The sequence below is a fragment of the Sinocyclocheilus anshuiensis genome, unplaced genomic scaffold (genome assembly GCF_001515605.1).
Source record: "Sinocyclocheilus anshuiensis isolate Anshui unplaced genomic scaffold, SAMN03320099.WGS_v1.1 scaffold223, whole genome shotgun sequence".
Lineage (NCBI taxonomy): Eukaryota > Metazoa > Chordata > Actinopteri > Cypriniformes > Cyprinidae > Sinocyclocheilus > Sinocyclocheilus anshuiensis.
Window position 1 is genome coordinate 720,049 of NW_015548214.1, and position 14,793 is coordinate 734,841.

At 35.9% G+C, this 14,793-nt stretch overlaps 1 protein-coding gene across 5 annotated transcripts in view; it reads right to left on the reverse strand.

The window, feature by feature from the left end:
• Positions 1-14,793, reverse strand: part of LOC107653845 (engulfment and cell motility protein 1-like) — a 106,346-nt gene that overhangs the window by 59,603 nt on the left and 31,950 nt on the right. For all 5 annotated transcript variants that reach the window (XM_016440699.1, XM_016440697.1, XM_016440701.1 and 2 more), the window contains exons 2-6: positions 8,118-8,249; positions 7,441-7,481; positions 6,765-6,837; positions 6,603-6,653; positions 5,202-5,371 (exon numbers count right to left, since the gene is read on the reverse strand). In XM_016440699.1, coding sequence (XP_016296185.1) covers positions 5,202-5,371; positions 6,603-6,653; positions 6,765-6,837; positions 7,441-7,481; positions 8,118-8,195 — 413 coding nt within the window. In that variant the 5' untranslated portion in view covers positions 8,196-8,249. The remainder of the gene's footprint in view (positions 1-5,201; positions 5,372-6,602; positions 6,654-6,764; positions 6,838-7,440; positions 7,482-8,117; positions 8,250-14,793) is intronic.

The following is a 14,793-nucleotide window of genomic DNA, read 5'->3' on the forward strand; positions in this document are numbered from 1 at the left end:
CTAACTTTTTTTTTTTTTTTTTATCTATTTAATAAAGTACATACATGCTTATTATTATATTTGCTAATCAATAAATAAATAAATACATAAAAATTCTACAAAGTGTCAGCTGGGTGAAGTAAAGAAACATGTTGAACTACTACTACATAAAGACACAATACTAAAAGAGATAGCTCCAATTACAGTGGCATATTCTTTTGGGGATACAGGGAAATTAAAATGTGAAAGAAATTCATCATAAGTCATTAAATACCCCTGAGAATTCAACAACTGTCCTACCAAAATAATCCCTTTATCAAACCAGGTTTTCATAAATATACTCTTGTGTTTATACAGAATATTACAATTATTCCAGATATAATACTGGTGTGGAGAAAAATTGTGCTTGTAAATTAACTTCCAAGCCAAAAGCACTTGCCTGTGAAAAGCTGACAATTTAACAGGCAGTTTTTCAATTTTGTAATCACACATTAACAAAAATGAGAGACCACCAAGTTGGTTAAAAACAGTAGTAGATACAGTATTCCATACAGAAGAAGGGGTTTCCAAAAAATACTTCAACCAGTTCATTTTGAAAGTGTTATTTAAGATAGAAAAATCTAAATAATCAAGACCACCATTTTTATATGAATTAACTACCACAGATGTTCTAATATAATGCACATTTCAATAATTTTGATAGCCGACTGAATTTGACAAGCATTTTTTTTTTAAAGAGCAGTGTCATCGGCCAACTGAATTATCAGGACACTTCTCCCTTCAACTTGAATTCCTTCTAACTCACTTGATTTAATAAAATGACTAAACACCTGAGCAACAATAAGAAAAAGATAAACTGAAACTGGGAAATCTGCTCTTTACTTTTTTGATTACAGGATTAAAATTTTGTGAGATTCTGTCCTGTTCATTTTTGGAAATAGCCGCCATACCTAAATAGATTGGAGCATCCTTTATGGGAATATTACAAATGGATTTGTCATGGCAACTCTTCAAGGCAAACAATTCACATTTTTGTAAATTCAAGCAAAGACCCGAGGCACTGGAAAAAATGTCAATAATTTTGATAGCCGACTGAATTTGACAAGCATTTAAAAAAAAAAGAGCCGTGTCATCGGCCAACTGACTTATCAGGACACTTCTCCCTTCAACTTGAATTCCTTCTAACTCACTTGATTTAATAAAATGACTAAACACCTGAGCAACAATAAAAAAAAGATCAACTGAAACTGGGCAACCTTGCCTCACACCTCTTTTCAGATCAAATCTTTGTGTGGTGCCTTGACTTAATTTAACTGAACTATTGCCACCCACATAAAGAGTTTATGGCATTGCTGAAATAGCGCCCAAACCCAAAACGTTCTAAACAATAAAAAATAAAAGGATGCTCGACGGTATCAAAGGCTTTAAAAAAATCTAAAAACAATATAAAACCATCCTCTTTAATGAGATCAGAGTAATCAATAAGATCAAAAATAAGTCTGATATTATTAAATATATGTCTTTTTTCTCATAAACCCAGATTGATCTTCATCAATTATTGAATCTAATACTAATTTAAATCTTTGGGCAAAAAACAAGAGCAAATACTTTGTAATCATTATTCAACAAACTAATGGGTCTCCAATTATCAATAAGCAGTAAATCTTTCTTGGGTTTAGGAATTAGACAGATTACACCTTGAGTCATAGTTGTAGGAAGTTCAGAGGACTTTAAAGGGGTCATATGATGCTTTTTTAAAGATCATTATTTTAAAGTTATCTGTAATAGATCCATTAATATTCATTTTGGAAATAGAATTCAATTTATCCCTAGACTTTTCAAGTTTGAAAAACTAAGCAGACATCTGCTCTCCATGCTCTAACCATTTTTGTCTCGATCGAATAAAGGCTCCCTGTACTCGCATTCTGTACATATCAAGCTTATTTTGTAGTTCTGTTAGGTGCACTCTCTGCTCATCCAATAAATTGTCAGTAGGAATACTGGATAATGATAAAATCTCTTCAACCGTTTTCTCTTCCATGAGACGCTGTGATTTAGCTATTGCACTACTAAATTTTCTCAGATATTTTCACATTTCAAATTTGAATAATTCCCAATTACTTTTAAACAATCCTTCATTTTTGGCTTTTACCCAATAATAATTAATGAGTCTTTCCATTTCCTGTTTAACATCACTTAATTTGAGCAGAGAACTATTCATTTTCCAGTATGAGTGCTGCCTGTTATAGTTTGCAATTGGAGAAATATGAATTTTAATCGAAATAGCCTTATGGTCAGTTAGTGGGGTTGGCATTATATTAACTTGAATATTATTCGTATCAAAGTTGTTAGAAACAAGCCAAAAATCTATCCTGGAATGTCTAGAGCCATCCTTATTACCGGCCTGGCACGATAGATTATTTTTGATTATTTCCTTCATTTTTATTAAAAATAAATGCTTTTCTGATGAGATTTGAAATTTGAAAAGGGAGAAAAACTGATTCGAACCCGCGTCGATCGCGTCAAAAGGAGTAGGTCTTTGACACACGCTGGCTTTCCCATCTACGCCACTGAATCTGACAATTGGGTGGAGTTAGTATAGCCTCTGCCAACAAGGTGGGCTGTTTGCACTTAGTTTTTTTTTTTATTCCCAACAGTTAAACAGTTGCCCACAGAAAAAAAACAGGGGGTGCTGCAGCACACTCAGCACCCCCACTTCCCTCACCTATGGTAAATTATGTAAAAAATAATGCGTTTTTTGAACCACCAAGCATGAGAGCATGTTCTAGTACACCCCGAAAACAAATTCAAGACATTGTAAAAGAGCATAATAGGACCCCTTTAATAATCAGCTGGTCTGCTGTGTGTCTGAAAAATATAACAGTTTAACATTATAAACTTTCAGTAATAGTACAAGCTTAATGTATCTTAAGTAATTTTTTATTTATATTTCTCTGGCAATCAATAGTTTTATACAGTTACTTTTTGCACTTTTAACTGTTATCATCAACCTCAAACAGAGTGCTACAGTAGCACATGACCATTAGAGGGAGCTACTACATCACTAACTATTCAACCCTCAAGCTGGCAACATTCATACCCCATGATGTAAGAGTACTCGCACCATACCCTCAAGAGTGCCGTCATGCTTAAGTCTTTTGAATAATCATCGCCTGGTCAGCGGCTAACAGGAATTCACGGCAAGAATGTGAGACAGTGTGTATTTATGTGCATGTGCGTGTCCACTTGGATTTTTAACGGTATGAAAGGACTGCATAGAAACCCACACATAGGCTCCTTGAGGTCGGGAGCTGTTGACACAGAGCTGCTTCATATAAAACATACCCATGGAAATGATTTCCATGGTCAGCTCTCCAGTGTACCGAAATGTTGAAACACCTCAGCTGGCGGCGCAGAGCTCTGATAAGTAAAAACGCAGCTATTGATTCAGTTAAGTAAAATCAACATCCCAACGGCAGAATAATTTCACTCAACCGGCGAAGCACCAGAGGGAAATCACTTATGCTTATACAATAAAATTAATGCATAAGGCAATTCAGATAAATATTCTTCCACAACTACGTGAAGTGTGAAAAGAGTCAGCGGAGTAGTACGACCTTCACAAATGAAGCAGGACAGGCATAATTAAGTTAGCATGTAAAGGAAAACAAAAGCACTAGGCTGTGAAGTTGACCAGCCGGAGGGGAAACATTCAGTTTGATAGACAACCTTGTCTTTCTTCTCTCTAGCTGTCTTGAAAGTGTATCTACTGTATCCTCCTAGCCTCCTTTGTGTTTCTTTAATGCATTATTATTCCTTGACTTAGCCTCTAAGTGTGTTTCTCCAGTCCCAGTTTTCTCCCTCCACGTTTCTGCGTTTCTGTACTCGGTCTCGTTACTAAGGCGGTTTGTGTCTGCTGGCAGAGCTCGGCCTCCTCATGGGACCGTCCGTATAGAAGTTGAAAAAGCGCCAGCTCAGCAGATAGACTATCTCCGCTTTAACCTTCAACGGAGATGGTCAAGCCACACGGCTGCTTTATATCACAGAGGAGACTGGAGGAGGGAGTGAATTGTATACACTTAATTTATTATTAATAGACCTGTGTCTGTTATAAAATATCTGCCGTTTATTTGGATGGTGCATCTCTGATGTGATTGAGTTGTGTTGTATTGGAAGGTGCATTGTTTGTGCTTTGATTGCTGCATCAAAAAACACTACAAAGAGTCCTCAATCACAACAAGTGCTCTAAATGACGTTGTTTTAAATCACAACACAACGCTGTGGCTCCAAACACAACAAAACACAAGTGTGATCAAACACAACAGCACATGCTGTCAGACACAACATAACACTGGCCTCAAAACAACACAACTATTTGCCCTCAGTGTTGTTTCTGTGAGCATGTTGTATTTAAGGACATCTAGGTGTTTAAGGACAGTTGTGTTTCATTGTGTTTGTGGGCCCACTGTTGTGTTTTGATGTGAGTAAAAGCACGTTTTGTATTTCAGGGCACATTGTTATTTGTGTTGTGATTGAGGACACTTGCCCTTTGTTGTGTTGGCTTTGAAGCCACAATGTTGGGTTGTGATTAAGGAGACATTGTGTTGTTTTGTGTTTTAGACCGTGGGGGGGGGGGGGGTCTAAAACATCAATACTACTATGTAGTATTGATGCCAAATTGTTTTGCTATGGTTCTGTCTGAGAATACTTCAGTCTTCATTGTCACATGATCCTTCAGTAATCATTCTAATATTCTGATTTGCTATTCAAGAAATATTTCTTATTACCAATGTCGAAAACAGTTGTGCCGCTTAATCTTTTTTGTGGAAACTATCATGTTTTTTTAAGGATTATTGATGAATAAAAAGTTCAAAAGAACAGCATTTATTTACATAGAAATATTCTATAACCTTATAAATGTTTGCTGAATAAAAGTAGACATTTCTTGTTTAAAAAAAATAAATAAAAATCTTACTGACCCTAAACTTTCGAATGGTAGATTATGTCTATTGGGATTTGAAGACTCCTATTGAAAATCACTGAGAAATCTGAATAGGCTTCATCACAGAATACAGTGCAAGTCACTGGCTGTGCCTTTATTCGGGTTTGAATTGCTTAAGCCCTGCTAAGAGGACACATAAATGAGTGAATATCAAGAGCTCTGTAATGTAAACAGAGATATAGAAGGAAAAGCAGCCAGAGGAACAAACACAGTTACTTACTCTGTGCCACTTTCCACCATCTGTGTGAGCAGTGAGATGCCGTCGAGGTTAATGAACTCCTGAGCAAAGGTGATGTCTCGTGAAGAGTTGGCCAGATCCTTCAGAGCGTCCAGCTTCATGTCCATGCTGGACGACTGGATGCGCTCGTGCAGCTGCTGGGCCATCTGGGCCTGTTACCATGGCCACAGAAGAGGCGTGTTAATGAAAGGGTGACAGATCGTCATGTAGGAGGTCAGGCCTTTTAGTCACCCAACTCAAGGAAGAAGGCGAGACTACACTTCTCTAAATTACTGTCTCACTGAATCCACAATCATTCCCTCATTAGAGAGTATTAAGCATGCCACTGTGTCAGTTAATGGTTTTTACATACTGCAATTATCAATTTTTCATATATAATTTCAATGTAGATGACTAAATATAAACTATATATATGTGTGTGTGTGTGTGTGTGTGTGTGTGTGTGTGTGTGTTTTATTTCAGTTAAAGTTAATTTTATTTCAAGTAACAAAAATGTTTTAATGGTTTTAGTTTTATTTAACTGTAATAACTGTGTTAAGGACAATGCAGAAGTGGCATTTGAATTTTCAGTGATCAGCGATCATCTTTTCTAACCACATTCGACAAGCCTTATATTATTTTTAATTTATCTGATTTAAATTACAAACATTTAACAGAAAAAAAGGGTAATTTGTTTACAGATGAAAACTGCATTAGATGCAAAATATCAAACCAATGACATAAACTAATGGTGTGACGTAAAATTCCAAATACTTTTTGTAACAACTGCTTTGATCAAATTAAAAAGCACCTTGATTGCACTAATGTAACCGAATACACCATTATAAATATATGCTTTACCAGGCACTACAGAATTGCTTTCCTCTGTGAAATTTATTGAAACCGTACTGAGCACTGACGACTGTTAAATATCAGTGGTGTCTGGTGCAGAACATCACAGGAAGAGAAACCGTCATTGTTGTCATTATGCTAGAGGGGACGGTTTCAAATGTCACAGACATCAGCTTTGAATATCATCATCCCCAAGCTGCAAATTCAGATGGGTCATATGAACAACAGTTTCTGAATGAAATATTCATTCTAATATAATACAGCTCCAAAACGACAATACATTTTCATAACAAAGAGCCAATCCATGATCGAAAGTGAAAAAAATAATAACAGCTGGGCACGTTTACGCCTTGACAAGTCATGCAAGAATGTTTCTCAGCTGCTGACACTTTAGGAAGATTTGGTAATGTAACCTATCACCCCTCACATCTGAAGGATTATAGGCCCCATCTGGACGGAGCAGGGCTTCAGAGGATAAAGGCAGGCCCCTCCCACTGATAAAGCCTTTAGAGATGCCAAAAATACATATATTAACTCAAATGTGCTACTCACAGCTGAAGTAGTAAGCCGCAGAATGGAGCCGTTTTTTATGTTGTTGCGATTCTGTGAAAGAAAAAAAAAAAAAGAGGTATTGTTATGCACTGGTATATGATGTATTTTTTTAAATTACTGAGCTTTGCAATACAGCTTATTTTTCGAGATTTAGCATTTAACCTTTTCAGTGATGTAGAAGTTGGTTGAGTCAGCATTCTGCAGGGCAAAGGTTTCAGGGTTTGGTAAGTTCCACCTAATGAGAGAAAATTCAGATGATCATCAGAGATTGCATTGATGTATACAGTGATGTGTTTTGCTGTGTAACAAAAACAATCAGCATCGGTGAAAAAGGTGATGGGGATAAATTTCTTGGAATCAAGAGCTGAAATTATTTTGGAAGATTCTTATATTAGAATACAGCTACATGTGGTTAACGGTAGCAACGTTCTTTTGAAACAACACCAGTGGTAATATCCTAAACTGTAAAAACTACTATTTAAACAACTTTACAGTTCAAATAATTCAAGTTTTGACAAAAACAATATATTATATAGAATCATAAACCTCATATTTCAGCCTAATAAACGACTATTTATGCTGTTTATAATTGGTCTGAACAAAATAGTGGTGCTTATAGAAAAGCAGAAATACAGTGGTTGCCCCTGTAAACAGCAGCACTGCACTTATAAACACTGCTTTATTAGGCATCCCACTGAGGTAAGATGAGAAAGAAAGAAAATGTCACATTGAGATACAAATCATGTGAATGGACTATGTCAGTGACAGACTGGCAAATTTTGCTTGTGAATTTGAGGAGTGAATGCAACGGAAAAAAAACTCAATGCTTGTTACTTACCCCTCACAGATTTCTTTAATGATGGCTGAGAGAGGCTTTTTCTGCAGAAAACAAAAAAACAATAACAAAAGTTATTCCTGTATTCTTGGAGCTCATATTCTACCTTATTTCTTTATGGCTAATAAACATTCTTTATACCCAATAATACTGCTGCATTGACATTAGATTGTAAAACTTTTGATCAAACGTTTTGTCGAGTCAAGTCAAGAGCAACAAAGAATTAATAAAGAATTTCAGAATAAGGATGAATGATGAATAAAGAACTTCAGGGTGATTTACGCAAGGTACTTTGTCTCAAGAGTTTTTATAGCATATCATCTTCATCATTTAGACACACACTGCAGGGCCTTCTCTCTCAAATTTTAAAGGAATAGTTCAGCCAAAGAGGAAAAGCAAGTCATTATTTATTCACTATGTTTTTCCAAACCCACATTACTTATTCTTCTGTGAAGCACATAATTATTAAAGGACTAAGGGGTCTCTTTTTAGTGTTGCGTTTTCAGATATCAACAGCTCTGCTCATTAAATGTTAGTCATAGAGTATTTACTAACCTTGTCATAGAAGGTTAGTAAATTCTGACATAATGTACATTTGTGGGAGAAAAAGCAAACATACACTATTGTAAGTTACATATACATGCATGTAGATGAAGGTAAAGTCAGCCAAAGGCACTGACCTGGTCAATCTCCATAAGTTTGGGAAAGGCCCCTGGCCACTCAATGGCCACCTTCACAATGTCTGCTGGGGGCGGCATGGCTGCGCTGATGGAGGATGTGGCCGCTCACTGCTGCCTGGCTCTCATCCAAGCCTGTAGAGGGAGATAGAGGGAGAAAGCTAGGGTTATACTTTTCATACTAATTTATTAAACGTGTCTCTTTATCAAACTGATAGGGAGGGATGTCAAAAATGCCAGTACTTTGGTAATAAGTCAATGCTAAAATGTTACAATTACAGTAATTTCGAAGTACTGGTAGATATCTCGATTAGATACTGGAGTGCTGCTGTTGATTTTATGTATATGCTCTATGGGTATCGTTCTTACTATCCACCTCCTTGTTATTTGTTACAACAACTCAATGAACATCAAATATTTGGCATGTTTGACCTTGAGGTCAGAACAGAGAGCTCTTTCTGTCACTATAGATAATTTGCTGCTAATGTGTAAGAGCTGACACTGAGGAATTCTTCTGGAAAACCTTGAAAATGTATTTCAGGAATGCAAAGCTTTGACTGGTGCAGTGTCACTGTGAGAGATTCACTCGGAACGAGAACATTCCTCTTTTGTGACATTTGATACTGGGACATTTTAATTACTGCAGTAAGATCTACATACTTGTGTGTCTTTTAAACACGTCTTTATTCATGTCTGAATTTTGCTTTTAAACTAAAACTACTGAGATCAACTGCCATCAGACAATATATATATAGCAGCTATTCAGCTCAATGTGCTTGTAACATTAACACATTTAAATGAATGTTATAGAATGAAGTGCATTTATAGCACTAAAGTCTGACATTAAAAAAAAAAAAATGATTTGCAAGCTACAAGCTACAACTAAAGTTTGCTTTGTCAAAGTTACAAGTTTCTTTAAAATCAACAGTGTTGTTCTATATAATCACTGTGTGCCAAGCTGCTGAGTACTGAACAGTCGTGGGATATGCAAACACAGGCCGTTATATATTACTGTGCTCATGATTGTATGTCATGATGACAAATTGACATGTTGACAAAATGACTAATTTTTGCTGTTTAGTTTATATAAATAGTCTTGGTGGATTGCTGACTGCAGCTTTGTATTGTGCTACAATTCAGAACGCTGAACTCTTGATTTCAAAAGAGCAAGGGAAATGTTCTTTTTCCATGATATGGACTATTGGCTGAAATGAAACTGACTATTTTCTTTTAGCCCATTTCAATCAGCAATAAAGAGCAACATGAGCAAATCTCTAAAGCACATTAACAAATAAAGTCATTTGCACTATAAAGACATATAGCTGTAGTCAAACTAACAGAAGTTAATTCCAGCTCAATTTTCCTTAAGTATCTGGCTCGCAATATTTACTTAATAACATTATTATTATTGCATATAATGAATATGAAAAAATTAATATACGTCTGAAGTCTCAAAATGTGCAACACAAATATAATAAAACAGTAAATCTTCTAAAAGAAAAGGTTAGGTGAGCCCATAAAGAGAAATTGACATCCGTTAAATCCCTGTGTACATTATTTAGCACTCCTGACACTCGGGACAGTGCGGATCATCTTTGGTCTTTGTAGATAATCCCCGTTACATTTTTAATCCCCCATTCCATAATGCATGGGGATGATTCTTGGAGAGAAAACAAGAACACACGCAGCCTGTGAAACAAGCATTCATTCAACCCATTCAAACAAGCTGCCATGTCACTCTGCCATGACTCATCCCATAATAATCTCCACAGACACTACCCAGGCTCTGTTGCTATGGCATCTGCTCCATCAGAAGTTGCCTCTTTCCAGGGTGGTTCTCTTGGAAATGTTTCATTCCTGGTAAGAAGTTTCCCCATTACAGATGGCATGATTTCAGCTGACAGAAGTCAATAAATCTCAGTACCAGGATTTATGTAAAGCTCTCAGCTGTCGTTCAAATGGACATAATAGCTGCACATAGTTGTCATTTCTATCCTTTGGTCTTATATGATTAGAGATACTGTAAACAAATTAAGAGAAAGAGGAGTTAATGTTAATTTTAATTTAAAGGGTAACTTTATTTATTTATTTATTTATTTTTTTTTACACAGCATGCATACTAAAGACCACTTGACCGTCACATTTAATAAAAAAAATAATAATATTGGTACATAACCTAAAGCAGCTAATTATCATGATAAATAAAAAAAATAATAATTATCACGATAATCGTCTTCTTTAATCTATATTTAAAGTTTAAAGTGAGATTTTTGCTCCTGTGAAATTGGTGGAAACCAGATAGTAAACTGTGTTTTTTCTTTATTGTCAGACTATGACAAACACATGAATAAAAACGTGCTACAAGCTGAATACAAACTTGTTTTCATGACAGATTTATTCAATCATAGTAACACAACAGGTTAAGTAATAATCGAATTAATATCTAATATGGTGCATATAGTATTTAGCAAAATGCTCCTCTCTGGAGTTATTTTTAGTAGCTCATTATCAAGTTTATGGACACCGAATGGCTTTCCTGAGGTAAATGCTGCTTGAACTGAGGTTGCTACAACCTACAGCCACATTAAGGAGCACCAAAACCACATGTATTGTTTGTATTTCATGATAAAATTAACTGAATTTGAAAGCTGGGAAAGCAACAAAGCTTATTGTGATTATTGAATGGCAGGAGCGCTATAAATAATGTTTAGTGAAGTGCATGCATCAACAGAAAACAGCATACAGTAGACTAAAAGATTGATCTTGAGATTTAAGAATCCATAACCAGCATTGATTAAAAATGAGAAACCGTAAATCTAGTTAATTAATCTAAATAATCCAGTCATAACATGGCGAGAAACGTTAATTAAACATCAGTCAATGATTCTGGCCCTCTAAAATTATTTACTGAAACCGAAAAATTACTGTTTTGAACATTTCGGCCTATCACTCATTTGCGTAGTGCATAAACATTAGATCAAACAATTAATCAAACTTTTGATATAATTTTATTATCACAGATGAGGATAAAAGAGTGAATTTTTTTTGGAAGAACACATTTTTCATGCTTTTGGCCTTAATGTGGCTGTTAGTAGAGCATCTACTTAAACACAGATATGGTCATGAAAGGGCTTCAAGACTGAGGATCTCTCCATTTCATTTTTTCTTTAAATATTTATGCATTCTGCTTCTTATTTGTCTAGGTTTGGCTTCACTACAAGAGAATAAAACTCATGCACAAAGCTATAACAACATTCAAGTGCAAGTGGTTTTATTCCACACTGTTTGTTGGCATAACAGTAAAGCATGAAATGCTGGATATGTGGATACAACCACAAAGCCAGTGGGACACAAGCAACAGCCATGTAAGGTGCTTTCAACAAACCATGTCTTGTAAAGTATTTTTTCACTAAAGCATTCATGTCTTGTCCATCAAAAAGTTCTACAAAACAAAAGACAATTAAAGTGAAACAAATTTGCATATTTGATAGACGTGGTTTCTTAAACCTACACAATAATGCTGTTGAAAGGAACCGAGAAAAAAAACAGACTGACGGGATTTGATTTCTTCAGAGGGCTTAATAGTCCAGTCATTTGAACAAGCAGGCCTGGAGATGCCTCTGTCTCTCTGATGGGGGCAGGGACACACAAAGCATCGCCTGCTCTTCCATTCAATCCCTTCTGTAAAACCCACTGAATTAATCAATCACTCTGGCCAGTGGCCATGTCCACCACCAGTTTCCCCGAAACATTCAGCCTTCACTGTGAGAAAAACTGAAGTGGAGAAACACTTTACACTATACTGCACATTAATATGACAGAGTTTCTTAGACATGTACAATGGCAATACCATGTTTTAGGACTTAAACCATGGTATCACCATGTTTTAGGACATGTACTGTGGCAATACCATATTTTTGGACACATACCATTGTAATAACATGTTTTAGGACATTTGTCATTGCAATATCATGTTTTTAGGACATGTGCCATGCACTCTCAGAAAATTTTTTACAAAAGCTGTCATCTTTTCAAAAGGTACTAATATGTACCGTTAAGGTACCAATATGGACTCTTTAGGTACAAAGGTGTGCCTTTTAAAAAGGTACCTCCCTTAACTTTTGTACCTTTTTTTCTGAGAGTGTGGCAATACAATGTTTTAGGGACACATACCATGCTAATACCATATTTTGAGGACATGTACTATGGCAATACTATGTTTTTGGACACATTCCATAGAAATATCTTTTTTTTTTTTACATTTTTTCACTTTTTATTAGGATAGGACAGTATATAGACAGGAAACAAGCCAGGACTCGAACTCGGGTCGGCCAAAGCGTAACAGCGCTATGTCAACGTGCTACCCACGAGGCCATCAGCGCTGACAGAAATATCCATTTTTTAGGACATGTACTATGCTATTGTCACACTTTAGGACAATTGCAATTTATGTACAATTCCAATACCATGTTTTGAGGACATAATACTACTATGCCAATGCCATGTTTTTGAACACATACCATTACAATACTAGTTTTGGGTCATGTACTAAGAAAAGACCATGTATGTGGACATGTACTATGGTAACAACATGTTTTACAGTGTGTACTATAATGTCTATACCATGTATACTATGGCAATACCATGTTTTAGGACAAGTAGTATGGCACTAGTGTGTTTTTGTACACATACCATGACAATATCGTGTTTTTAGACATGTACCATTGTAATACCATGGTATTGACATGTTTTAGGACACATACAATTGCAATACCATGTTTTAGGACATGTAGCATGGTGTCATGTTTTCAGGACCATGGCAATCAAAATTTTTTTGGGCATGTACTATAAAAATGCATTGGTATTCTTTGAAGTACCATGGGATACCTTGCAAACAATATGACACATATATGAATCGGATATATGATATATGATATAGACATCAGATACTATCATGACACAGTCATTTTAAACAAGAGACAAATGATAGCAATAATTTGAGTGCAGGCCGGGCCACTCAAAAGCATCATTACAAACTAATCAGCCAACATGTTTTATTAGTATTGCTCAGAAATTACATAAACTAAATGTACTGTAGAATTATCAGTGATATAACATATGACCCACAAGAAAACTTACACGGGTACATGATCAAAGTAAAAGCCTGTTCATCCTTGCAGTCAAACTGAGACTACCTTTATTAGATGCTGAACATCATGGACGGGACAGCATGTGGTTGTCAGAGTGACAGTCCCAGTGTGGTTTAAATGTTAAGATTTCACTCCCGCAGAGAGCACAACACCACCAAGCCGAACAGATGCGGTCCGTCAGTTGTGAGAAGAAAGCGAAAGAATGCTCAGAAGTTCACACTCTCACCAGGTTTCGCTTCACTGGATTGCCCACGTCCTGTATAGATTTCAAAAGTGCCCTCCAGTGATTCATCGGACACCTCTACAAAGGGCCCCAGAGCAGAGAGGGCCCACACCGGCAGGGACTACAAAGGAGCAGCGAGCTTTATCTGCGCTGAGAAACAAAGACACGCGAGACAGCTACTGCGTTACTGCTACTCACTTTCTTTGTTTCACCGACGCCGGTCAGCTCTCATTTCTACCCTGCAGGTCTGACCTGTGCCTTGTTCCTACAAACCTTTCTAGAGACAGAACTGTGGGTCCCGTTTTGAGACACACATACATAGTCAATATCTGGTGGATTTCCATCGGTTGCTATAGAAATGATGTAAACGGCAGAATGATGCCAAAAGATATTTTCATACAACAACTGAGTGTGGCTCTCAGTGTGGAAAGAGAGGAGGGGAAACTGGAGATTCGGACCGTGCTCACATCTATCATGACATCTCGCCATGGTGCTGAACTCACGAGAGCATGACGAACATACACAACAGGCATTTTACACATTCATGCATGTATTGTGCAAAACCGCTGACTCACTCACTATTCATAGTGAATGTCACACCGTTCACGTGAGGAAGGTGTGAGTGAAAATGAGTGTATTCAGACACAGCTTCAGACAATACTGCATACTTTGTATGTTACATAAGGATCATATCAAAATATTATGTTAGATATAATAATAATAATAATAATAATATTATTATTATTATTATTATTATTATTATTATTATTATTATTAAATATTATTAAATACATGTTATTTTAAATATTGCTTTATTATACGAGTGATAAATATTAATAACTAAACAAAGAATAAACTATTAATAATAGTAAAATATTTTAAATGTTAATTATAGCATTAATAATATAATTATAAAAATAATAATAATAATACAAAACAATTGTTATTTTAGTTATATCAATAATGATAATAAACTAATAAAAATAATGATAATTATAAACAAACAAATATTAGCAAACATTAATAATAAACATTTGAATTTGTAATTGGATTTCACGTTTTTTCTTGTTCAAACTACAGAAAAGTATTTTTTATAGAGCCCGACCGATATATCGTTTTGCCGATATTATCGGCCGATATGAGCCTGTCGCCGATATATCGGTATCGATGAATATGCCGCCGATATGAAATTTTTTTTTACAGAACATATAATGCAGATAAAATGCTTGAAATGGTGTAATTACTTAGTTTGTCCAGCAGAGCGCGCTCCATTGTTTGCTACTGGCGACCTGGATGAAACGCTTTA